This window comes from Lipophrys pholis (genome assembly GCF_963383615.2).
Source record: "Lipophrys pholis genome assembly, chromosome: 8".
In the NCBI taxonomy this organism is placed as follows: domain Eukaryota; kingdom Metazoa; phylum Chordata; class Actinopteri; order Blenniiformes; family Blenniidae; genus Lipophrys; species Lipophrys pholis.
This window is the reverse complement of record NC_137630.1, coordinates 30,549,518-30,574,707: the sequence shown is the minus strand read 5'-3', so window position 1 is coordinate 30,574,707 and position 25,190 is coordinate 30,549,518. Positions and strand designations below refer to the sequence as shown.

At 46.6% G+C, this 25,190-nt stretch overlaps 2 protein-coding genes across 3 annotated transcripts; both read right to left on the bottom strand.

The window, feature by feature from the left end:
- Positions 1-11,558: 11,558 nt before the first annotated feature.
- Positions 11,559-14,536, bottom strand: mrgbp (MRG/MORF4L binding protein). Its single transcript, XM_080469672.1, has 5 exons — positions 14,285-14,536; positions 13,076-13,197; positions 12,885-12,966; positions 12,594-12,668; positions 11,559-12,447 (listed from the first exon to the last, which is right to left on the bottom strand). Exons 1-5 carry the CDS (start codon positions 14,424-14,426, stop codon positions 12,191-12,193), a joined length of 678 nt encoding a protein of 225 aa, XP_080325798.1. The 5' UTR covers positions 14,427-14,536; the 3' UTR covers positions 11,559-12,190.
- Positions 14,537-15,937: 1,401 nt separating this feature from the next.
- Positions 15,938-23,257, bottom strand: hm13 (histocompatibility (minor) 13). Of its 2 annotated transcripts, XM_080468513.1 has the most exons (12): positions 22,750-23,138; positions 21,712-21,747; positions 20,819-20,917; positions 20,554-20,636; positions 20,363-20,451; positions 19,016-19,101; positions 18,798-18,923; positions 18,627-18,684; positions 18,417-18,537; positions 18,223-18,325; positions 18,040-18,131; positions 15,938-16,586 (listed from the first exon to the last, which is right to left on the bottom strand). In XM_080468513.1, exons 1-12 carry the CDS (start codon positions 22,951-22,953, stop codon positions 16,511-16,513), a joined length of 1,173 nt encoding a protein of 390 aa, XP_080324639.1. In that variant the 5' UTR covers positions 22,954-23,138; the 3' UTR covers positions 15,938-16,510. The 2 variants fall into 2 exon arrangements, with proteins under 2 accessions (XP_080324639.1, XP_080324640.1); XM_080468514.1 differs by lacking the exon at positions 21,712-21,747 and having other exon boundaries at positions 22,750-23,257.
- Positions 23,258-25,190: the final 1,933 nt, after the last annotated feature.

The window sequence follows — 25,190 nt, the reverse complement described above, 5'->3', positions numbered from 1 at the left end:
TGCATTTCTTTTCACTCAGCCTCCATCTTTAGAGGCCCCGTCGCGCCCCGACACACAGAGCAGCCATCAGTCAGACCACACACACACACACACACACACACACACACACACACACACACACACACACACACACACACACTAGACAGACATGGGAATCGAGGGGGGAGAAGAGGTCATTAACGCCACAAAAAGGACAGAAAGGGGGCAGCGGGATGGGTAAAGAGGCAGCTAATGGATGATGGATGATGATTGATGATGGACGGATGATGGATGATGAGCAGGTATGTGGACGTGAAGATGGACATGGATTTGATTGACAGGTGATGGAGGCCGCATCACCTGTTGCATCATGGTCCAGCCGTCAGCCTGAGAGCGTCAGCTTCAGGTCCTCGACCGTATAACAAAGTAGTCGGAGGGAAACTCCCATTAACAGCACAGCCTTCAGCGGGTCTCAAACCAGATCCAGACTGATCAGAAACTACCTTAAACCGGATCTTAAACCAGTTCAGAACTAGTTCATGAGTGAGGTCAAGACCAATGCAATGCCACTGAAAGTCCTTCAATGTCAGCTTAAAATGAGACTAAAGGTGTAGTTTAGTTGGATGGATGGCAAGCTGGCTGGTTGGTTGGTTAGCTGGCTGGTTGGTGGTTGGTTGGTTGGTTGGTTGGTTGGTTGGTTGGTTGGTTGGTTGGTTAGCTGGCTGGCTGGTTGGTTGGTTGGTTGGTTGGTTGGTTGGTTGGTTGGTTGGCTGGTCGGTGGGTTGTTTTGTTTATTGGTTGCATCATGTCCTCTAATTCTTTGGATAATAACATTCCTACATTTTCTACATTCAGTTCTTTCAGGTTACAGGATCTTCTCACAATGAAATTGCTTCTCTGGGTAAAGATAAGTCTTTAAACAAGGAGCCTGTTGGAGAAAATAAATAACATCAAAACTTCAACATTAGTTTTGCAGATTCAATCAGGATTCATTATTGTGTGTGTGTGTGTGTGTGTGTGTGTGTGTGTGTGTGTGTGTGTGTGTGTGTGTGTGTGTGTGTGTGTGTGTGTGTGTGTGTGTGTTTACTGTACTTGTGTGTACCCTTTAAACTTCGCTTTGTGAAGTCGCCCGAAGCGGCTTCAATTCGTGAAAACAAAAAGGTCGACATCAGCTCGATACGAATCAGCGGTTACTAAGCAACAGCTAACAGGCTCAGGACCTCTGTGTGTGTGTGTGTGTGTGTGTGTGTGTGTGTGTGTGTGTGTGTGTGTGTGTGTGTGTGTGTGTGTGTGTGTGTGTGTGTGTGTGTGTGTGTGTGTGCGTGCTAGGACAAACAGCAGTGTTTGAAGAGATGTATGTTGGTAACCATGGAAACAAGAGGGGTCCAATTTGTGTTCAAACTAATTCATAGCGAGTGTTGATTAGACCTCACCCTACACACACACACACACACACACACACACACACACACACACACACACACACACACACACACACACACACACACACAATTTCTGTTTCACGTCACTGTGAAGAAAAAAATAAAACTTAGACTCTTTGTCTCTTGAAGGCTTCACTGATTTGACGTTTTGTCTTTGTGACTCTTTGTCTCTTTGTCTCTTCAGTGATCTTTTTGCTGAGCTTCACAGAAGCAGGCCATCATTTTCCTGTGTTTCCAGCAGCGGCGGCGGTCTTGACGAGCGTTGTCTCTCTGACGGATCACATCTGGACTCTGGACGTTTTTCACGCCGCAGCAGAAGCAGCGAGGACGGAGGAAATGGAGGAGAGACGGGTGTTTGGTGGGCGGGTGTTAATGTGGATCGGGGCCATCACACTGCAGCACAAACACCACCTGTCACTCTGCTGTGTGTGTGAGTGTGTGTGAGTGTGTGTTTGTGTGCGATGACTTCTGACCTCAGAAACACATTAAACCAACTCTAAGGATTACAGATTACACATCTGCCAGAGCGTTGCTCCACGGTAACCCCAGAGACCCCAACGACCCCGCAGGCGGACCAGAGCTGAAGACGGAACTAAAAACAGGAACTCCACGATGAGACGGGAACCTAATGTTCAGACGGGAACCACAAACAACACATCGCCAAAACTTCAGCAGGACAGCGCAATACTGCAGGATTAACAGATTAACACAAAAGCACGGCTGAGCAGTAAAAGGAATTATTAGAAAGTTGGACGAGTAAAAGTTGATGTAATAACGTGCAATGTTATGAAAACCGCTCTTCTTCAGTGTGTGTGTGTGTGTGTGTGTGTGTGTGTGTGTGTGTGTGTGTGTGTGTGTGTGTGTGTGTGTAAATTATATAAACACAGAAAACATTAGCAGCAGGACAGGAACAGCTCGATGAGAACATGATAATCCGAGCAGAAAAATACCAGACATGAAGACACTTTAACGTCACATTTAGGCACATACACGTCAGAGTCGTCGGCACGATGTGGAACACTTCAGATCATCGGTTTAAAACAGCGCTGCCCCAACAACTCAAAGTCCAGTTCAACATTGTCTAAAGGTAGTCCAATTATTTGGTCTAAAACTCATCTATAATCAGGATTAAGAGGATTCCAAAACAGTTATATAACTATTCCATAACCAAAAAAATAAAACCCCTTCCATAAAACTAGTGTATCATGAAACCTTTAACCATCCCATAATGACATCTGTAGCTATTACATAATCACTTCTATAAGTATTCTATAACTAGGTCTAATACTAGTCCATCAGGTCAATAACTAGAGTATAATCAAGTCTAGAACTGTTCCATAATCAGGTCTAATCAGCTACTGAATAATTCAATAATTAAAGAGTCCATAGCAGGATCTAGTATTCCATATTTACATAAAAAATTGTTTTAAATGAAATAAAAAAACAAGTCGATAATAAGAATCAGGTCTATAAATAATCCACAATAAATATTAAAAGTAATTCATTATCCGGTATAAAACTAGTTCATATTCAGGTGAAACTATTCTATAATCAGATCCAAAACATAACCCAGTCTAAATCTAGTCCATAATCCAGTCTAAATCTAGTCCATAATCCAGTCTAAAACTAGTCTATAATCCAATCTAAACCTAGTCCATAATTCAGTTTAAATCTAGTCTATAATTCAGTCCATAATCCAGTCTAAAACTAGTCTATAATCCAGTCTAAACCTAGTACATATACCAGTCTAAAACTAGTCTATAATCCAGTCTAAACCTAGTACATATACCAGTCTAAAACTAGTCTATAATCCAGTCTAAACCTAGTACATATACCAGTCTAAATCTAGTCTATAATTCAGTCTATAATCCAGTCTAAAACTAGTCCATTATTCCAGTCTAAATCTAGTCTATTTTGGTGATTCGGCCATCACTATCTTTACTCAGACTTCTATATTGGTTCATCTTCATCTATAAATCCAGTCTCGTCATGTGACCGTCGCAGTCATCCATGTTGTGTAGACTTGTTCTCAGGTTGTCGTCTCTCTCTGTTTTCCATCAGTTTCCTGTTATTCTGAACCGTCGACCTCGACAGAACCTGAATCTGTCCCATCTGCTTTTCCCTGGCGAATTTAATGTAACGATCTCCTGAGGATGTTTTATTTTATTTTCATTATTCTTGCCCGCCATGAACTCACAATGTGCTGCTCGCGTTAATTCAGCCACAGCCGCCGTGCGCCAGCCTGAGCCGAGACAAACATCCACAGGTCGGATTGATTTTGTGCGTCGACATTGTGTTGCATTCGAGATCAGGTTAAACACAGCAGACGGATTCATCGATTTCCTCCTGAGAGCCTCTGCGGCATTATAAAGCCTCCCGTCGATGTGTGTGTGTGTGTGTGTGTGTCTGTGTGTGTGTGTGTGTGTGTGTGTGTGTGTTTGGAGGTTAAGAGTGATTGAACGTTTCTGCTTGTCAATAATTGATCTGTCCTCCCTGCATGTGAGCAGCAGCTGTTTGGGACTGTGAGCGGAGACACCTGGGATGAGGAGCTTGGAGACTCTGCTCAGGATAGGAATCAGCAGGAGAGACGGTTTGGAGGAACCATCAGGTCTATAAAGACAGAATGTACAGATCGATCAGTACATCAGTGGTGGTGTTGGTCCAGATGTTGCAGATGAGTTAAATGCTTCACAGGACAGAAGCATTAAACCCTTAAAATTTCATTCTGAAGCTCCAACTTCTTCTGCCCCTTCTGTCATCTGGAAAGTTATAAATGTCCTTGGGACCTGTGACCACCTGGACACTGTCTGGTGGTGAGCTGGTTCAGACCACAGGCCAGTCCTCGTAGACCTAAACACATAATGACGGGCACCAGAGAAGGTCGAGGATTTGGAGTCTGACTGGATCCGGTTCCATTGTGGAAGTGGCCTGGCACAGCTGTGACCAGAGTTCTGTTGGTGTCTGTCCTTGGCAGCAACCCAAGATGGACACCAGCTGTCTGGGGCCGTCAAGAGGAAACGGGAGGCCTTTAGGGTCTGGTTGGTCCAATGGACTCCTGCCTCAGCCTGAACAGGCTGCATCAGTTGCGGCAGCAAAATGTGCGACACGGAAGGAGTTGTCGAGACGCCATGGAGAGACACCCCAAAGAGGTTCTGGGGTACAAGCCACCGACTCCAGAGGCGTCGGAACAGTGCTGGTCAAGCTGCGCTCGGCAAGAGAGGATGTTGTTGAACCCGAATGAGGACATGCTTCTCTGGCCCGGAGGCTTCTGGGGTGTCCTGATCCATTCCCCCGGTTCACCAAGATGGTCAAGAAGCTCCTTGTTGGCGAGGCCCTGGAGGAGACGCGCCAAAGACTTTTCTCAAACAATGTTGAAATGATATGTCCAGACTTGGTCTCCAGCAGGTCAAAAACACTTGTTTAAAAGGTTTTCAGAGTCCGGCTTCACTCCCCGCCTGCAGCACTGGTGGAAGGATCTCCATGCTGCAGACGAGGAACTTAAAGGAGGCTTAGAAACGATCCAACTCAAATCCTCACACTCGCCATTGCAAATGGTTTTCCACATATACATGAAACCGGGAACAAAGAGGCTCTGTAACGCCTTTTCAGATTTACCCACCCTGGAAGTCCATTTGTGAATTTGTGGTTTCACTGTGAAAACGCTGGTTTCATGTAGATGGACCTGAACACCAAAAACCCGTTTCCATATGAATGAGGGTCAAATGTTGCCGCTGCCGCCTGATATATACAGACTGACAGGAGCTGTCATGTGGAGAGTCAGCGGTCATAATGTTCTGGCTGACTTGTGAACCTACCTGTTTAGAGCTTGCTTGTCGTTACCATGACGACCATGTCATAAACTGATATCAACTGCGAGCGAGAAAAATGAACTCATCACAAGTTCAGAGTCAAAGTGAAGCAGAGTCCTCAGACCCTCATTAGCATCTGTGCAAACACAAATGCGCACGCGCACGCGCACGCACGCACACACACACACACACACACACACACACACACACACACACACACACACACACACACACACACACACACACACACACACACACACACACACACACACACTATCAGCTGCTTCACTCATTACCATGTTAACTACCACCAGCCAGCCCTCACGCCATCCTCACCACCCACACAAATCACCCACACACACACACACACACACACACACACACACACACACACACACACACACACACACACACACACACACACACACACACACACACACACACAGGATCCCAGGCCTCTTGTTGTGTAGCGTGTGATGACTACAGAGACAAATGTGTGTGTGTGTGTGTGTGTGTGTGTGTGTGTGTGTGTGTGTGTGTGTGTGTGTGTGTGTGTGTGTGTGTGTGTGTGTGTGTATGTGTATGTGTGCATGTGTGTGTGTGTGCTTGGGGCGGGGGGGGGGGGGGCATGGGGGGTTGATTAAAACGCTCTTTGTGGTTTTCACATGCTAATCTTTGTATTATCAGCCGAATAAAAGAGAGTTTAGCTGCTTAAAGACAAACAAATGACTTCTGGCACACACACACATACATAGCTAATGAGCGCTGTGTGACAGGAACGTCTAAATTGGCCGCCATGTTGGCGGCGGGAAGCGTTCATGACCTCACTTCTCATGTCATGCAGATTGAGCCTAACCGTGGTGTCATGGCGAGTTAGGAAGAACAAACTAATCCATCCTTAAACTTGAGCAACACTTGGTAGAGCGCGGACCTTCGTCAACGCCACATTTGTTTATGGAACTGAGTTAGCATCGCTGGCACGTTAGCCGTTAGCTCATATTAATGCTAACTAGCCTGTCAGGTAGCAAAACCACTGTGTGAACCACTGAGCAACAGACGCTGATCTCCTCTGATGTCCTCCATGAGGTGCCTCTCCCACCCGTTTTGTATGGGAACATTTTCGCAGTTGTTTGGGTTTTATTCTGAAAAGTTACCAAAATCTAATCGGTTGGTCCTTGGATGATGATGACAAATCATCCCTGAAGATTTCATGCAATCCGGGTAAGTAGTTTTCATGAAAATTGGTAAAATGCACACACATACAAACCACTAAATAAATACACACAGACGACAACGGAACCTTCTCAGGTAACTTCATTGGTCGCCAAACCTTTGTAGGAAAAAAAATCAACTGGGACCCAAACAAGTGACTTTCTCACAGTGAGGCGAGCGTGCTAACCACTGCACCGACATTCTGCTGGCCTTCACATGCGAGTCACTGTCCACCATCTTTGTAGTCCTGTCTTCTTCTTCTTCTTCTTCTGGGTTTAACGACAGTTTGCAATCATAAAGTTGCATCCCCGCCGTCTGCTGTTTCTATCTATGCACATTCTCTCACCATCCCTGATGATTGATTCCCTCTCTCTTTTCGTCAACAACTTTTTCATCCCTGATGACTGTTTCCCTTTGTCTTCTTCTTCTTCTTCTTCTTCACTTGGGTTCAACGGCAGTTGGCGTCCGTGAAGTTGCACTACTGCCATCTGCTGGTTGCAGCTCGTACAAGGCATTCCTACCACTCAAAAAAAAGCAAGAAAAGCAAGAAAGCATGCCGTCTCCCATGTATTGCCATCATTCCCATAATTCCCAGTGTGAATGTTTCCCTTCAGACCGTCTTGGACCAGATGCAGTTTGGATGAACTCCCAGTTGAAGTGGATGAATGTTCTGGAGTCTTCGCCTCCATGTGGAAACACTGGCAGTGGTGACATTCCTCAGCTGCAGTCTGCGAATGCAGAGAGTATTTTCTGCGTCTGTTCAGTCAAAGCGCCTGGAGAAGGAAGTCCTGGTCTCTCGTTTTAGCTTCAGTCTCACTGCTGTCGTTTGGATTTTTTTTAATGACAATTTCAACCTGTTCTGGCAACGTTCTTCTGCTTGTGGACCGCCTGCGTCCAGATCGAGCAGGTTCACGATTGTTAGCAGTTTTTCCACAGAGTCAGTGTCTGCATACCAATGAGTGAATATTGAAAACACATGTGCCGCTGCGCTCGTACCGCTCCCGACTCCAACACCACCTTCAGGCATGAGGCGCACTGTAAAAGATTTAAATGGTCCAAGGGATTCTGTTCATCTGCGCCACCAGTTCGACCTCCTGCCCAGATAATTAAAGAGACACAAGGCCGTCATCCCACCGATTTAAAGAAACAGGCCTTCAAAACACGGGAACCGTCCGATCTGATGCAGCGACGAAGTTTCATCTGAGAGTAAAAAAACAAAACATCATCAGATCCGTCAAAATGTCTCCTGGAAACGTTTGAGCCCTGCGGCAATAAGACTGCGTTTACCTGGCAACTGTGCTCAGAGCCAATGAAAACTAAACTCTTTGAGAACGGCGTCTGAGGGGGAAGCCGTCTCCATGGAAACGCAACTTTTAATTATAACACTGCGACTGCGCATGCACGTCACGCCGGTACTCAATGTTTGTTCTGCGCATGCTCAGTAGAGACAATCAGAGCAATGCTTCCTCCAGAGTGTCTCCCAGTCCAGGTTCTCCTAGAACTTGGCAGTTTCTGGCCCCGCCCACATGACAGCGACGTTTCATGTCACCGCGTCGTTTCGATCCCATCATCCACGCGGCGCAGCGTTTTAGGAGCCTGAAAACTGAGTTGTTTTGAAAACGTGCTCCAGAGTGGGAGAAATTTGAAAACGGTGTGGATGGACAAGACACATATTTGGCGAAAATGATGATGTCATCACCCCGCGTCACGACCCGATGACCCCGGGACCCTCTCTGCAACGTCAATTAAAAACAACAATGGCCGACGACCTGCTCCAGGTCAAGATGCAGAAGCTGCCGGTGCAAGTCGGTTTAAAAAGGCCAGATGTTGGATTTCTTCAATGGTCTTCTTCTTTCTTTTTGTATTTTCGTAGCAGTGTTACAGTGCCCCCTATAGGCCTGGCATATGTATTACCTACATAATTTTGAGCCATTTTCACTGAGCAAAACCAAGAATGATGGGGTGAAAAAAGATGACGGTCACCGAAATAACAATCCAACTTGGTCGTCTGTCCACGTTGTCCCATTGTTAACGTTTATTGTCCTCTGTGTGCATGTATGTGTGGATTTATGATGAAAATAAACAGTGTCAACTAGTGGCCTGGCATGATCACTACACCGTTTTCAGTGTTTCTGGATAACATTTCCAAAAAGGTTGGTCTGTAAACGCGAGACTTTTCTGAATCAACAACAAACACAAAAACGATGTGTTCTCACTTCAAACGTTGTCGTGTAAAAGTGATCTGCAACAGAAAACGAGATTTAATGTTTATGACAGAAACTTGCCGTTACTCCAGTGGTGCCGCTTCATTGATTAAAACTGTCGAACAGAATTTTCAGCTATTATTATGATTCTGTGTGTGAGGCTAAGAGAGGCTAGTTTTGGATTATTGTTCTTTACCTGTGTGATACTATAACTTGGTGCCTCTCGGTCATTTGAATCATCGACCATAACTCTTAGGCCCAGTTTACGAAACAACGTTTCCAGTGGAAACAATTTTAAAAGAAAAGTTTTGTGATTGAAAGGCAGAAAATTATGTAGTTTTCATGTCGGGCCACTAGGTGGTGCTTTTCACCTGAATCCTCAGAATTACTCTCAGTATAATACACATAGATAATATCCACACAGCAGTTGTGAAAATAGCGATGCTGGATGATCTTGATGCGGTTTCTGTCCTGGGATTTTGAGACTTGAGTCTGTATTGCGCCCACTACTGTTTTCACTGTACATGCCTCCACTTGGCAGTATGATTCAAAAGTAGGGCGTTTCTCCACAGAACTGAGCGACACGCTGACATTAAACCAACTTACAGTACATCTGGATGACATGAACTGGATGACTGCTTAAAGATTAAGCAACTATAGAGTTTCCTCCTGTTACGCCTCTTATATAATACTATTAGAGACATTATATGATACCAGGATCTCCCACAACAGTGTGTGACTTTTTTGTTTTTACATCATGAACCTTTTTACACACTTTGTCTGTGACTCTATTATTTCTCCTCCATCGTACACAGAGGGGAAACTGAACAAACTCAGCCCAGAAGAAACACACACACACACACACACACACACATTGATGTGTGTTTAACAGTTGACCACAAGACCTGTGTGTGTGTGTGTATATACGCCTACTTGTTTACATAATCCAATATGAATAAACATGAGATGATTTATGAATAAACATGGGCAAGACACACACACACACACACACACACACACACACTAAACTCTTTAGTTGTTGAATATTCATGCAGCAGCAGTCGTGTCGTTCTCACACTCAATCTGTTTTCTTCTCAATCAAGCTGACAGCCCCCCCCCCCCCCCCCATTCAGTGTAATCAGATTACAAACAGGCTTTATGTGCCACAGAGTGACAGACTAAATGTGAGCTGATCTATGTGTTGTATTTCTATATCAGCCTGAAACCTGGTTTTCAGGTTTCAGTTCAGACTCGGGTCATCTCCTCTGTACCTCACTCTTGTGTTTCAGCTTCACAGAACTTCACTCTGCTTTTTGATCCATCCTGTTTTCACGCCACACAAATGGACGTGACCTCGGATGAACCCCCGCCACCCCGACCGGATGAACTGGTCCGGGTTGTAAAAACCAAAGCGAACACACACATTTATTCTTCCAGGTGAAAGAAAAGAGTCAGAGTTGTCTCTTCGTGCTGACCTGAGCTCCCTTCATTCAGACCCAAAATGAACTTCTGCTGGTTCGGGAGGAACATACTGCCCCCCGGTGGTCACATCTACCCACTGCAGGGGAAACAGGGAGGACGAGTGCAGGTTGAAGCAACAGACTCGACGCTCCGAGGACCCCACACAGGCTCATATCGTCTGGAGATGATGACCAAACATTGAGGCAGCAGGAAGACATTCCTCTAGAGGGCGCTGTGCTGCCTTCAGATCAGAATCTGATCGTATCAAGCTTTGCCTATCTTTTAAGTTTGTTTCTACTCTCTCTGGCAGCAGACGAGGTTTTTGTTCCGTCAGTCTGGCAGGTTGGCGGCGGTTCTGGTGAGGATGCAGATGATCTGGTGGATCTAAGGTCCAAGACGGTGCTTTCCTGTGGCGACTCTCTCGTACCGTCACTGTTCCTGCTGCAGCACAGCTTTCATTGTTTGATTTCTTACAGGGCTCATATTATGCAAAATTTACTTTCTAAAGGTTTTCCAGCAGTACTAATCGTCCCCATACCTGGACTGACGCTCCAGAAGTGAAGACAGTCTGTCCTCTCTGTCCCTGGCTTGTTTCAGGTTTTAAAAAGTGTGTTGCTCCAACCAGCCAATCAGAAATCAAACCCTATATAGTGTCATCGGGGGTTTAGCCAATCACAATCAAGGTAGGCCCTCCCTTTGACTCCTCCCACAATTAGGCAGCTCTGCTCTGGCAGAGACATGGCATCACGAGAGGAAGTACTTCGTCTTCCCAAGATTAGCATGTGTGGGCAGAGCCAGTCCAGCTCACATAGACACAGCAGATTCTGAATGTAGCTCCTAAGTAAGTTGGCCCAAATTACATGTTTCAAGTGAACATGTTTTGTTTTAGTGTTTTAAAAGCGATGTCTCTTTAAACAGAAAGGACAGAAACACTGAAATCGATGCAGTTTTTTGTAGGGCCACGAGTGCAACAAACAATTAACAACAGGAGAACACGGACACTCTAGTGGTCAGACGACCAGGTTGGATTGTTATTACTGTGGCTGTCAAAATAAAAGTACCAAGTCCAGGAGAATCTGGACTGGGAGTCATGACACCACAGAGGAAACCTTGTTCTGATTGTCTCTACTGAGCACGTGCAGAAGAGCTATTTACTACGGCCGTGGTGGTCATGTGTAGAAGCGTTTCCCGCCGTCAACTCGGGGACGGAGCGCAAGCGTTTACAGGAAGTTGTGTTATTCCCCGTTTCCATGGAGACGGAGTTAAAGCATTTGGAAAAAGTTGTGCTTTCAGCTCTGAGCATCGTTGTCGAGTGACCAGACGGCAAAAATGCACCGAAAACTTTCCATTTTCACTCCAATTCTGTGTAAACGAGGTCTGAGATTTCAGCTGGGTTCAGTGTGCTCATGAGAGATCGTCTTCGTCAATGAGAACAAAGTTTCTTCTTTTTTCGAGGATCGGAGGAGAAAATGAACCCTGAGCCTCACAAACACAATTTTATTGCAGTTTAACAGTCTTGTTTTTATATTCGGCTCCAAACTGGAAGTGTGAGAAAGTGAAAAACACACCTCAGCTGCTGCGGCGGCGAGGAGAGAGTCGGGGTGAACGCACATGAAAGATCCTACCCGAGACCCACCCTCCACCGCCACCAGGGGTCAAACTCACCAAGCGCTCCATCTGAAGCTGTGTGTGTGTGTGTGTGTGTGTGTGTGTGTGTGTGTGTGTGTGTGTGTGTGTGTGTGTGCGTGTGTGTGTGCCTGATCTCTGGCTCCTGGTTTCCTCTCCCTGGCCTTGCGGGACGTGTCCTGCCGGCTGCGAGGCGTTCACTGCCGCGTGTTAAACTCACACTCAGAGGAGGAGATCCTGCTGCAGCAGCTGAGAGCCAATCAGGTGAACCGAGGGAGGATGATGATGATGATGATGATGAAGATGAGCCAAACAGAACAAATCCGAGGTTTCCGAACCCCAACAAACTACGCACACATTAACCTCACTAACACAGTCACATGCGTCACTTCCTGTCGTGACACTGGCTCCACCTCCTCTCAGTCTGTCAATGTCCAATCAGCGGCCTCCACCCGCCTCAGGTGCGCCTCCTCTTAACTCCTCCAGGACTCGCTGGGTTGGAGGAGGACAGCAGCTTCTCCGCCGCCCGGCTCCTCTTCCTCTTCTCCGCCTCCTTCCCTCCTGCTCCTCCGCTCGCCCCTCCCCCTCCTGCTCCTCCTCCTCCGGATGAAGCAGCGCCTCCGCCTTCGCTCCCTCCTTTCTCCTTGTCGCGCTCCCTCTCTTTGTCACGACTGCTGCTCGTTCGCTCCGACATCTTCACCGAGGAGTTACTCCCTGCGGAGAGGAGGCGCAGTGAGGTCAACGAAAACAAAGACGACAACACACACACACACACACACACACACACACACACACACACACACACACACACACACACACACACACACACACACACACACACACACACACACACACGTTACCTTCTTCATGTGTAGCAGGAGGTTCTCTCTCCATTTTGAACTCCTCTTTGCAGTCCTCCTCAGAGCCCAGCTTCCCTACACACACACACACACACACACACACACACACACACACACACACACACACACACACACACACACACACACACACACACACACACACACACACACACACACACACACACACACACACACACACACACACACACACACACACACACACACACTATAACTATGGAGTCTATCAGTGTGTGTGTGTGTTATTTGCAGGTTTCCTGAACTCGTCTTCACCTTCTTTCACTTCCTGGATGATGTCATCAGGTAGACTGAAGCTCTTCTCCGAGTTTGGGAACGGCAGGATCTCTGACTCGTGCTGTGACACACAAACGTCTCAGAATGTGTGTGTGTGTGCGTGTGTGTGTGTGTGTGTGTGTGTGTGTGTGTGTGTGTGTGTGTGTGTGTGTGTGTGTGTGTGTACTGACCAGCGCTTGCATGTCGTACATGGTTCCCAGATGGTCCCAGATCACGGAGGAAGACACCTGACGGCCGATGTTCTGACTGAACTTGTCTCTAATGCAGATCATGTGGAAGTGTCTGTTTACTCCTACACACACACACACACACACACACACACACACACACACACACACACACACACACACACACACACACACACACACACACACACACACACACACACACACACACACACACACACACACACACACACACACACACACACACACACACACAGGAAGGTGTTAATAATGATGAGAAGAAGCAACAAAACATCCATTTGACTCGTCTCCAGGGAGTTTGCAGATGCATCACAAACACAGTAATACCACTGATGACCTGAGGGGGGGCAGTGTTGTGCAGCACGGGCTCATGAGTGAGCAACAAAGGGCGCGTTCACATTCCCGTTTGATCCAGATCAGAGTCTCTTCAGGGAAAAACCGTTTCGTTTGGGCGACGTGAACACGCCCACCAACTCTGAACCAGAGCTAACAAGCTAGGTCAGTGCTCGGTCTTGGTTTGTTTACAAACGACAAACGATCTTTCGAGCGGTGAGAGGACGTGACAATGTAAAATTTTTATTGCGTTTTAGGGGTCTGTTTACACAACAATGCTGGAAATCATTGAAAAGGCGACTTCATGGAAAAAAACCTACCGAGGTTCAACTTTTTTGAAAAACATTCCGACTCAGTAAAAGGAAGGAAACGCTACTTTCCTGAAACGCTGCTCCTGAGCATGCGCACCTTAGCAGTAGTAAATAGTTCTGCACATGCTCAGTAGCTGTCCAAGAGAACGCCTGTGTATTCCCATTGTTAATGTTTAGAGTGTATGGTTTTCTGCGTGGCTTCATTATAAAAACAACCAACAGTGCCAGCTTGTAGCTTGACATGCTAGCTGTCATTTTGAAAAACGTTTCTATGAAAATGCAAAAGTGAAGCATTTTCACTGAAGCGTTGGAAAGACTGTATAAAATAGTGTGTTTCTACTAGGAGATTCTACTTTAGACTCTGTATTTTTCAAACAGAGTTAAATGTTACGTCCTACGTTGTAAGTTCTTCATTGTTTCGTCACGACAGGAAATAAAACGGACCAATCACGTGCAGTCAATTAAGGTTGGGGGGGGGGGGGGGCTGCATGTAAACAAAAGGTCACGGGAGGCTCGCGCAGTTTCTCACCGACAGGTTTGTGTCCGATCATCGCGTGAAACAGACAGACCTCCACCTCATGGCTCCACACCACCGGCTCCTCCCCGGACCCCAGCCCCGGCTCCGGGGGCTTCTCCTCGGCCTGGTTCAGCGTCACGTCGGCCTCTCCCATGTCTGTCCGGGTCTGAGACAACCGGAGCTGCAATCGGAGCTCCGTCTGCACGAGCCGCCGGGACACGAACAACAACACTTCCGGCCGACGCTACAAACACCGGAAGCTGTGTGCACTCCTGCGCGTTGCATGCTGGGATCGCGGTAACTTCCCATCTGCAGCGCGCGCAGGGCGCCGCCATATTGGAACTCTGGTCAGATTATAATATGATTTATTTACTGAGTTTTACTTTTTGAACTGTTTCTTTCTAGAAAATTATGGATTAAAGAATATAGAGAATTAATTATTAAATTAAGAATTAATTAATAAAGTATTTCTCTTCTATTCCATTGACTTCATTTATGATCAATAAGGCCTCTTTTTGACCAAATTAAGGGGAAAAGTTATGTTTGCATTGTTTTTTTTTTTAAGTGTTTTTTGTACAGTAAAAGGAGGATTTATATCAAGGGCTGTCAAACATAAGGCTCGTGGGCCTAAACCGGCCCACAAAATCCTCTAATCCAGCCAAACTACCAAGGGAATTGTAAACATCTATTAAAAAGAAACCATTGATTTATTTATTTTTTCACACAAATTTTCTTAGTTGCCTATAAATACAGGTTTTTGGGACATTCGACTGTATTTTGAATCTGAAGGTTTCACTAAAATTGGCTTTATGTTGAGATTGTAGTTGATTTGGAATATTTTGACTTCATTATGGCATCACCTTGGGACACTGTTGGTAGGTCACACTGCACTGACATTGAATGAGGTTGAGACTCTGATCTGAATAACAACAGATATCATTTTGGCGTCTATTGTCTATAAACAGTGGGTTGACTGAAGCAAATTAGAGATCGAGGTCAGAGATCTGTTCGGCGTCGCAGCCTCGCTCTCAGACATCTGACTCATGTTCGTTTCCTTTTACAATCCTAAATAAAACCTCCTTTGCAGCATCGAAACCCTGACTCCTCATCTTTGGCTCTAGGTCACAAAATCTCACAAAAGTTCATTTGCTGTTTGGTTTTACAAAGATATTGATATTTTCATCATGTATATTCAGCACCACAACAAAGAAAAACTTTAAAGTTTCAATTTAAAGGTTATTGTGGCACTATTTTCCGGGCCACTCAAGATGAAGATTCAAGATTTGTCAAGAGACTCAAGATTTGGTCCACGTTATCGTCTCCAGACCAACTTCTGGTTGGGGACATGTTAATAGTATTCAAAATTTAATACAAATGAAAAATACATAGACATATCTGGATCCTTTAGTCATTTTGCACTCTGACAGGTGAGGTCTTGCTTACTATATAGCAAGCTCTCTATTCTGCCTGTTATCTGTAGAAGAGCTGCTGTGGTGGCGCCACCTACAGGCTGAACACGGACTAAAAACACAAAAGATTTTGATGAAATGTGTTTTTAACTGTGTGTTTTAGTCTGACAGGACGGCTGAAGGTGGACCGTCCTGTGAGCAGTCGTGCTTCACAGACTCAGACCGACTCCGACTGATGCGTCTGTACACGCTGATCCAAACACCAAAAACTTTATTGCAAATAAAAATAAGATAGTCGCCTCCATGGATACAAGCAGAGGAAATCAAAGGTTACATTTTAAAGTGGGAGGAGCTTCACGGAGCGCAGCGAGATGAATTTTTACATCGAAATACAAAAAAAAACAAAAAAAACTCTTAAAGGATCACAAACATCCTCCTCCTCTCCTCCACCAATCAGGTGTGAGATTGACACCGAGCCGTCAGAGGAGGAGGTTCAGTCCGTCTCCCCCTGCGCCTCCTCCCTTTACACCCCCCCCCTACATAGGTCAAAGTGCAAAAGTGAAAAATATCACGCTGACCAATCAGAGCCGAGCTGCATTCCCAAAGTTTCTGTAGACACACACACACTCCCTCAGACACACACACACACGCGCAGACAAACAAACACATACACTTGTACGGACTGGTGTTCCCACAGTTACAGACGAACTGGATGAAGACGTTTCCCCCGGTGACCAATGATAAGTGGGGGAGCGGGGGGGAGGGGGGGCTTCTGTGAAATGTGGTGGCAGCAGGCTGGATGGGAGGGGGAGGGGCTCCAAGAGGGATGCTATTGGTCCTTCTTCTCCGACTCCGACTCCGACGACTCCTCTTTCTTGGCGTCCTCTGGAGAAGTCTCCTCGTACCTGCAAGGGAAAAGGAGGCGCAGGAGGAGAAAAGCAAGTTCAGTGAGAGAACGTCACAATCCGTCAGCAGAGTAACTGATTACTTTCCAAATGAAGTAACTGATTCATGACATGTTTTATATCATGAGTTGTTATGACATGGAAATTCAGGTGTCTCCTCCCTCACATCTCCTCCTCCTCCTCCTCGGAGGTGTTAGTGGAGGAGGAGGAGGAGGAGGACAGAGGCAGGCTGTGTGTCTGAAGCTGAACGTTTCAAGTGAAATCGAAAATGATGTGCGTCCACACAGAAACAGCAAAAATGCAGGAGACGATGTAGTGAGCATGTCAGGCCACTAGAAGGTGCCGTTTGTTTTTGCAATGGCACACACACACACACACACACACACACACACACACACACACACACACACACACACACACACACACACACACACACACACACACACACACACACACACACACACACACACACACACACACACACACACACACACACACACACACACACACACACACACACACACACACACACACACACACACACACACACACACACACACACACACACACACACACACACACACACACACAATGGGAGAACATGGATATTCTAGTGGACGATCAAGTTGGATTGTTATTACGGAGACTGTCAAAATAAAAGTACCAAGTCCAGGAGACTATAGACTGGCCATTGTTCTGATTGTTCCAGCTACTGAGCATGTGCAGAACAACTAGTTACTACGGCCATGGTGCACATGGGCTGTAGCAGCTTTTCAGAAAAATTGCCTTTTCGCCCCGTTTCCACAGAGACAGCATTTTTGAAAAGTTCCGTTTTCAAAAAGTTGCATCTTCTGTGTCTCCGAGCACCCTTACCGTGTAAACAGACACCCAAAGCGCAACAAACGTTTAGCGTTTTCACTTGAAAACGTTGCGTACACGGGGCCTGAATCCCTTCGGGCCTTTTACCTGCCCAGGTGAAACAGGGAGTGGGGAAATGTTGGGGGCGGGGCTTCTACAAGCAGCTCAGCTGTAACCGACGGCGACGGGGCGAGAGGCCTGTTGCCATGGAGACTGCTTCCATGGAGCTGGCCAGGCTAGCAGGAGAACCGCTAACGGTCGGGAAGGAGGAAAGTCTGGGAGACGCTGGGAGGAACTCCACTGAGGACTCAAAGCTACCGGCGGTGGAGGGGGAGGGAGGAGAGACAGGATGAAGAGGAGGAGGAGGAGGAGGAGGATGAAGAAGAAAGGAGAAAGACAGAAAGGAGGAGTCAAGTTTAGCTTTCTGAAGAAGTTTGTACTGATCTGAGAAAAAAGGAGCAGGAGGACACAAGGGAGGGAAGGAGTTATGAGGAGAAGGAGGAGGAGGAAGAGGAGGGAGGAGGGAGGACACTTCCTGTCTGATCAGACTAAAACTGAACTGGACCTTCTGGTGGAGGTTGCTGTGGTTACTGACCTGAACATCTCGGCGAGTTCTCCTTTGATGAGGATGAGCGCCACGATGACGGGGAATCCAACGCAGGCCGGGACCAGGTAGAGCAGGGCGGGCTGCGGACGCACAGGTCAGAGGTCATGTCACAGCTTGTCACATGGGTCAGAGGTCACGCCTCGTCACACGGGTAAACAGGTGAGCCCCTACCTGAGCGTGTTTGAAGGTGTGCATGACGAAGATGGTGAGGCCCAAACCGAAGATGTAGGCCAGGAAGCTGGCGTAGAAATACGTCCGACTGTTCTTCTTCAGGCTGCGGACAGAAAACAGAGGAGGGACAGAGTGAGACCGCAGCAGCAGCAGGAGGAGGAGGAGCAGGAGGAGGGCAGCGGGGGCGGAGCTACCTGACGTCAAAGCGCAGCAGCAGAGCGATGAAGATCCCCGGGATGACGATGTCTCCCAGACCCAACATGGCGAAGTTACTGGCTCCCAGACCTTTCTCCAGCAGGTCCTGAGGAAACACCACTGGGGGGGGGGGGGGGGGGGGGTCAGCGGTGACATCACACAGGCGAGGGGCACATCTGTGTGATGTCATAGCATGCCTTCATACTCACGTTTGATTGGTGCTTCGAACGACTTTGCAACCGTCACCATGACATTGGTCCCAAACACCTGGAGAGGAGGGGGAGGGGTCAGTCTGAGACCTCTGTGTGTGTGTGTGTGTGTGTGTGTGTGTGTGTGTGTGTGTGTGTGTGTGTGTGTGTGTGTATGTGTCAGACTCTCACCCAGAAGACGTCGTAGACGAACAGCCCCCCCAGCAGGATGCAGCCGGTACTGACGTTGTTGAGGTGGAGCAGCTCCACGCCGTTCAGGGCGAACGCCAAGCCGAACAGGTTATTGGCAATCCAGTGCTGTGAGGTCACAAAACACAGACGTGCTATTGGCCATCGGTTCTGTGACGTCACAGGACTCAGCTGATTGGCTGCGAACTAACGGGCGTTACCTTCTTGAACAGGTACCAGACACCGACCACACTGCTGATCAGCAGACACACCAGGTTCTTCGTGTCGAACTCGTAGTTCACGATTTCTGCGGAGAGAGAGAGAGAGCGAGAGAGAGAGAGAGAGAGAGAGAGAGAGAGAGAGAGAGAGAGAGAGAGAGAGAGAGAGAGAAGGTCAACAGACAGAGAGACCAGTAGGCATGCAGAGCGCGTTGTACACGTGGGTAGCATACTGTAGTATATTGTGCGTGAGTAGTGTTTTAGGCGTGCATAGTGTACTAAACACGTACGTAGCGTACGATACATGTGGGGAGGGGCTTAAATTGTGCATTCTAATGCATTGTGTACTACTAAATACTACATTGTGACATGATAAATTGTAGGACCAGTTGATATTGAACAAACCAAACAATGTTATGGAGGAAACATACCTAATTAAAAGCAAATAACTGAACCAATATAAAGATGTATACAAGATATATACATGAATATAATATATACAAAGAGGTATACAAAATAAATACTAAATAAAATGTAACTTCAGAAGCCACATACAGTCCAGTTTCATCTTGAGTTGCTGGACTGGTAACATAATGCTATAATAACCTTTAAATTTACACTTGAAAGTGAAACATTCTGCTGCAAAATACAGTGAAATGTAAAAATAAATCTTATATAACCACCTTGCTTGGTGGTTTCTGGGGCTGATTGGAGCTTTTAGCGGCCGGTTTTGGTCCACGAGCCTTATGTTTGACTGGAGTAAACTTCACAGCAGCGCCCCCTGCTGGAGGCCGTCTGCTCATTAAGGCGTTAACAGTTAAAACCTCTGTGCTCTTAGCGGGTCCCTCATCTGAGAGTCCCCTGTACACATAAGTTCGAGGCGTTCAGCGAGGTGTGGGCTGTTTGTCGTCCGTCTTTTTCAAAGATTGAACATCCAAATGACGTCTGGAGGCTCGCTGCTTTAAACTGCAGCGAAATGGAGCTGCTGCTGCTTAAACTGGCTTCAGCAGCAGAAATCCTGCCTGTGATCAGTCTGTTCCACCGTTGTGCTCGTGCATTGTGTATGGGTGTAGTGTTTTGTGTGTACTGTAGCTTAGTGTATCGTAGTGTGTGTATCATAGTTTAGTGTGTGTATTGTATTGTAGTGTGTATAACGTAGTGTAGTGTGTGTATTGTAATGTATTGTAGTGTAGTGTATCGTAGTGTAATGTAATGTATCGTAGTGTAATGTAGTGTATCGTAGTGTATTGTAATGTATTGTAGTGTATTGTAGTGTATTGTAATGTATCGTAGTGTATCGTAGTGTATTGTAGTGTATTGTAGTGTATCGTAGTGTAGTGTGTGTCTGACCTTCCCTGGCCTCTCCTGCTCCTTGTGTGAACAGCAGCTGATACTGTTTGTTTGGGAGAGACTCCGGAAACAATCTGCACATGAAAGGACTGAGAAACACAAAGAGGAGCGCACGTCAACATCATTGTGTGTGTGTGTGTGTGTGTGTGTGTGTGTGTGAGAGTGTGTGTGTGTGTGTGTGTGTGTGGTACCTCATGGTGTGAGACAGAGCCAGGACTCCCAGGGCAAAGAAGTAAACAGACAACAGCAGGTTGATGTACTCCTGAGAAAACATCTGAAACACAAACACACATCAGGATCTCTCACACACACACACACACACACACACACACACACACACACACACACACACACACACACACACACACACACACACACACACACACACACACACACACACACACACACACACACACACACACACACACACACACACACACACACACACACACACACCTTGAAGAAGAGGTAGAGGCCGAACAGGGTGCAGCTGGCGATGATGGGGAAGCGGGCGGCGTCCCGGCTCGTGATGGTCTCCGGCATGTCAGCTGCGTTCTGGGAGAACAAACGCAGACATTGATGCGGGATGAAGAAACCAGGTGTCAACAACAAACGACGACACACAACAACAACGTGCAGTTTGACTGAGAAACACACCGCAGCGCCACGCTCACTCCAACACTGAAACCTTCCACAAGCGTGCAGAAGAAAAACGGTTTGACTCGGACGTGTTTTTACATCTGGAACCTTCACACTGAACTCCGTCCTTCATCGCTCACACCGACACACTGCACCTCCAATTCTCTCCTCCGACTTTCCCCCAGAGGCGGTAAGTGGGTAAGTGGGACAGAGCAGCGGCAGAAGGAGGAAGAGGAAGAGGAAGAGGAGGAGGAAGAGGAAGATCCTGGTGCCACTGACAGGCGGCTGGATGAGATCTGCAGCTGGTTTGTGACTCAAGTCTGAGTTTTACAAAGACTTTGAATGCACCATGAAGCAAGAGACTGAAACCGAGTGTTAGTGGTTTTATGCAGCTGTGTGTGTGTGTGTGTGTGTGTGTGTGTGTGTGTGTGTGTTACCTAATGTGCAAATGTGTTGTGAAATGTGTTGTGTCTGCACTGGAGCTACTCGGTGTGTATTATTGCATGAACATGTAAAAAGGCTGTGTGTGTGTTTTGGTAAATGAGGAGATGTGTTGTGAAACGTGTGTGTGCAGAAGAGCTAAAGCAGCACTCAGTCTGTGTTGTTAAAGCACACACGTGTAAACAGTGTGTGTGTGTGTGTGTGTGTGTGTGTGTGTGTGTGTGTGTGTGTGTGTGTGTGTGTGTGTCCGCAGCAGCTCTCATACTCACTCTGAACACAGAGTCGTACTCATTTTCTCCGAGCTCCTACAGACAGACAGACAGACAGACGGACGGAGAAACGGACGGACAGACGGGATGGAGGGAGAGACAGATGAGCAGACGGACGGAGAGAAGGACAAAAGAGGGGGAAACTGAAACAATCAATCAGAGATCAGAAAGCCGCCGGCTAATTATGACATTGTTGTTATTGGGAGGCGAGGGAAGAGCCAATCAGAGAGCAGCTTTTTACACTCAACATCCCTCACACAAGCGCGCGCGCGCGCACGCACACACACACACACACACACACACACACACTCTCTGAAAACATGTGCTGTAACGTGTGTGACGTCTCAGACATCAACACACACACAAGGTAAACATGTGCTATAACATATGTGATATCTCACCGCTTTCTCACACCTCATCCTAAACGAACGAGCGCACACACACACACCCACACACACACACACACACACACACGAGGTTACTGTTTGGCTTCGTTATAACATGTGTGACTACTTAATCAAGGCCTAAACTATCGGGACCTTGACCAGTGAACATGTACACACACACACACACACACACACACACACACACACACACACACACACACACACACACACACACACACACACACACACACACACACACACACACACACACACACACACACACACACACACACAGGTGACACGTCAAAAAACGTTCAAATACACGAGTATGTGGTTCTAAAATGAACAAAGAAGCAGACTTAAGATGAAATTTTATAAAACATGACGAGCACTTTAAAGTGTTGTAATAACAGGTTGATAAACTGTTATAACAACTGTTAAACGGGCTCGCCGAACCGGCGACATCCTGCCCCTCGAAACTGTCCCGTTTAAAAGGTTTATTCAAAAAAAATGTTTTAAGACTTTTTAAAAACACATTTCCAAACACCAACAGCTGCTAGCCGCCGTTAGCCGAGCCGGCTATCCGGGGCCCGTTACCCCTTCATCTCGCCCTCCACCTCCAGGGAGGGGGGGAGAGAGAACCGACTCGTACCTTGGACTTGGAGCAAGTGACGGAGCGCAGCGCCCCGAAGAAGATGGGCAGCAGCGCCATGAAGACCAGGCTGCCGTACGCCAGCGCCGTGCCCTCCGGAGTGGCCACGAACTTGGCGGTGGCGTTCAGCGCCTCCGTGCCGTTGGAGTCGGAGGCGTTCAGGGCCTCCGGGGCCGGGACCGGGACCGGGTCAGCCTGGGACATGGTGCTCTACGGAATAGGGTTGGGTGGATGGGTTGGACACTGATTAGGCGGTGCAGAGGTGGAGGCTGAAACCGACAGGCGCTCATTCATCTACGGCCGCTGGAGCCGTTCTGGAGTCCGTAAGGCCACGTTTACTAAAGCAGGAGCAGGGATAGTACGACGCGAAGAGCTCTCACTCCACTCCCTCCACAAGCAGATGTCTCGCGATCACTCAAACACGCACGAGCGAACTCAAGCAGTATCTCTGAGTGATGCATCATTTCAAAATAGACGATCTGCGACAACAGTAAGCAATGTCTTCTTCACCGCTGGATCAAGCTGTTCGGACAACATGGTGCCTGCACCGCCCTCTATGGCCAGGAGTCACAGTACAGGAACAATGATAGATACAAAATCAGACATAGTGCAGGAAGAATTAGATATGTACACACCACTTTTCCTGTGTTGAGTTTTGAACTAATCAAATATATGAATGCAGTTTTTATTATTTTTGGGCTGCATGAGGTAACCACATTTACATTTCAGTCCTGAGGATAATCAGTCACCATATTGTTAATGCAGTAAACCCTTGACATAAGGTTGAGCCCATTAGAAGCCTCCATTGCATTTTGTCAGAGCTCTTAGGAACTCAAAAGTAAGAGGAATACCCAAATCAGTTCTCTTTGTTTTTTTTAACAGAAATTTTAGGCTGTTCAGATTTTGTAAAAACGTGCATTCAAAGGGAACTTCTTCAGGATGCGTTAATAGTATTTTGCACTAAAACTGAGGCAAACCATTGCAGTGGTTGGTATTCATTATTAGTCCAGTTGTGATCAAATTAGGCTGTATGTGGACCCTGAACTGAAATGTGTCTGACCCCTCTGTTTTAGATAGTTTGATTAAAGTAATTCCAGTAATCCAGCAGAAAACCATTTCTGCACATACAAACATTTACCACTCCAGGGTTTAGTTTTTTAGAAATAAGAAAAGAATGAAATGTCTTCTAAGTAAAGGCTCATTTAAAGTGGTTGTGGTCTGATTTTAAGAGCTTAATGGCAGAGGGAATGAAAGACTGTGTACCGGTTTGTTTTCCTTTGGGGCACAAAATAATAACGTCTTCCTGTAGGCAGCAGGGACAATTCCTGAGACAGAGCATGGTCTGGGTAGCTGAGGATTCTTTTGGTTTTTCCAGCTACTTGTTCCTCCCAGATTGTGCTCGAGTCCCTCTGAGTAGTTCCAATAATTTTGGAGAAGACTTTGAGTACATTAGATTTAGAATTAGATGGATAGTAGAGGCAAAAGCTGACATAATACAGGCAGAAACATTGACATAATGCAGGTTGAGTCATAGACATAAAATGGGTAGAATTATATATACACACTACAGGTAAATCATAGATATAGTGAAGGTAGAATCATAGACTTAATGCAGGTAAAATTAGATGTAGGATTCAGACAGCATCAAAGATATAATATAGGTGGAATCATAGACGTAAAACAGGTAGAAGCACAGATGCAATGATTTACATGAGGTTGGTGTTGTCAAGCTGTGAGACTCTTCAACGGCCTTCCCAGGAAACACTGAACTCTTCAGCAGCAGTTCCTGGGGCCTCGATGCAGAACGGCTGGCCTCCCCCAGATCACCTTTAAGGTAAATCAACTGGTTTCTCAGTAAATATTGACCAACATAACGAACCTGCTGCACAAATAGCCCGGCAGCCTCTCATCCCGTTTCTGAAGGGGAGTTTTCTTCATCAGCGTCTGGCTCTGCTCACCCTGACCCTGTTTACACTCCTTCTGCCATTTTCTCTTTCTTCTACTCTTCTTCACTTTAGCAATGTTGTTTGTGACATACTCATCAAGGAACAGAGAACATTTACATCCTCCGGAGTTGAGTCTCTTGAACTGAAAGGGTTGATCAGCTGTAAGGTACAACTCCTTTAACTGTAGTGACATGTTGTTTTCAACCCCAGGAGATGGACAGACTGGTTAGAGATGATGCAATACCACCAGTAACTCAAACTGTTATAACCGAGGTATTAACAAAACCCCACAGCAGGCGTCATTGCAGTCAGTTCAGAACAGGAAACTGTGGCCAAAGTTCCCACAGGCGGAAGAAAACTGGACCATAGACGATTGGAAAAAAAACCTTGGAAGGTCTGATGAGTTTTCAGTTCTGCTTTGGTGTTCAGGACATGTCCATGTTTTCATGAGGCCTCCAACAGAATAACACACCACATCAATAGATCAAATTGTCT

What these genes read in the sequence shown, in the direction of transcription:
- mrgbp (XM_080469672.1), bottom strand. Translation starts at nt 14,426, where the DNA reads ATGGGAGAGGCCGACGTGACGCTGAACCAGGCCGAGGAGAAGCCCCCG. An exon ending in TGTACGACATGCAAGCGCTG is followed by an intron (nt 12,967 to 13,075) that starts GTCAGTACACAC and finishes TGTGTGTCACAG; the next exon opens with CACGAGTCAGAGATCCTGCC. An exon ending in CATCCAGGAAGTGAAAGAAG is followed by an intron (nt 12,669 to 12,884) that starts GTGAAGACGAGT and finishes GTGTGTGTGTAG; the next exon opens with GGAAGCTGGGCTCTGAGGAG.
- hm13 (XM_080468513.1), bottom strand. Translation starts at nt 22,953, where the DNA reads ATGTCCCAGGCTGACCCGGTCCCGGTCCCGGCCCCGGAGGCCCTGAAC. An exon ending in AGCAGGAGAGGCCAGGGAAG is followed by an intron (nt 19,102 to 20,362) that starts GTCAGACACACA and finishes CTCTCTCCGCAG; the next exon opens with AAATCGTGAACTACGAGTTC. An exon ending in TCGTCTACGACGTCTTCTGG is followed by an intron (nt 18,685 to 18,797) that starts GTGAGAGTCTGA and finishes CCTCCTCTCCAG; the next exon opens with GTGTTTGGGACCAATGTCAT.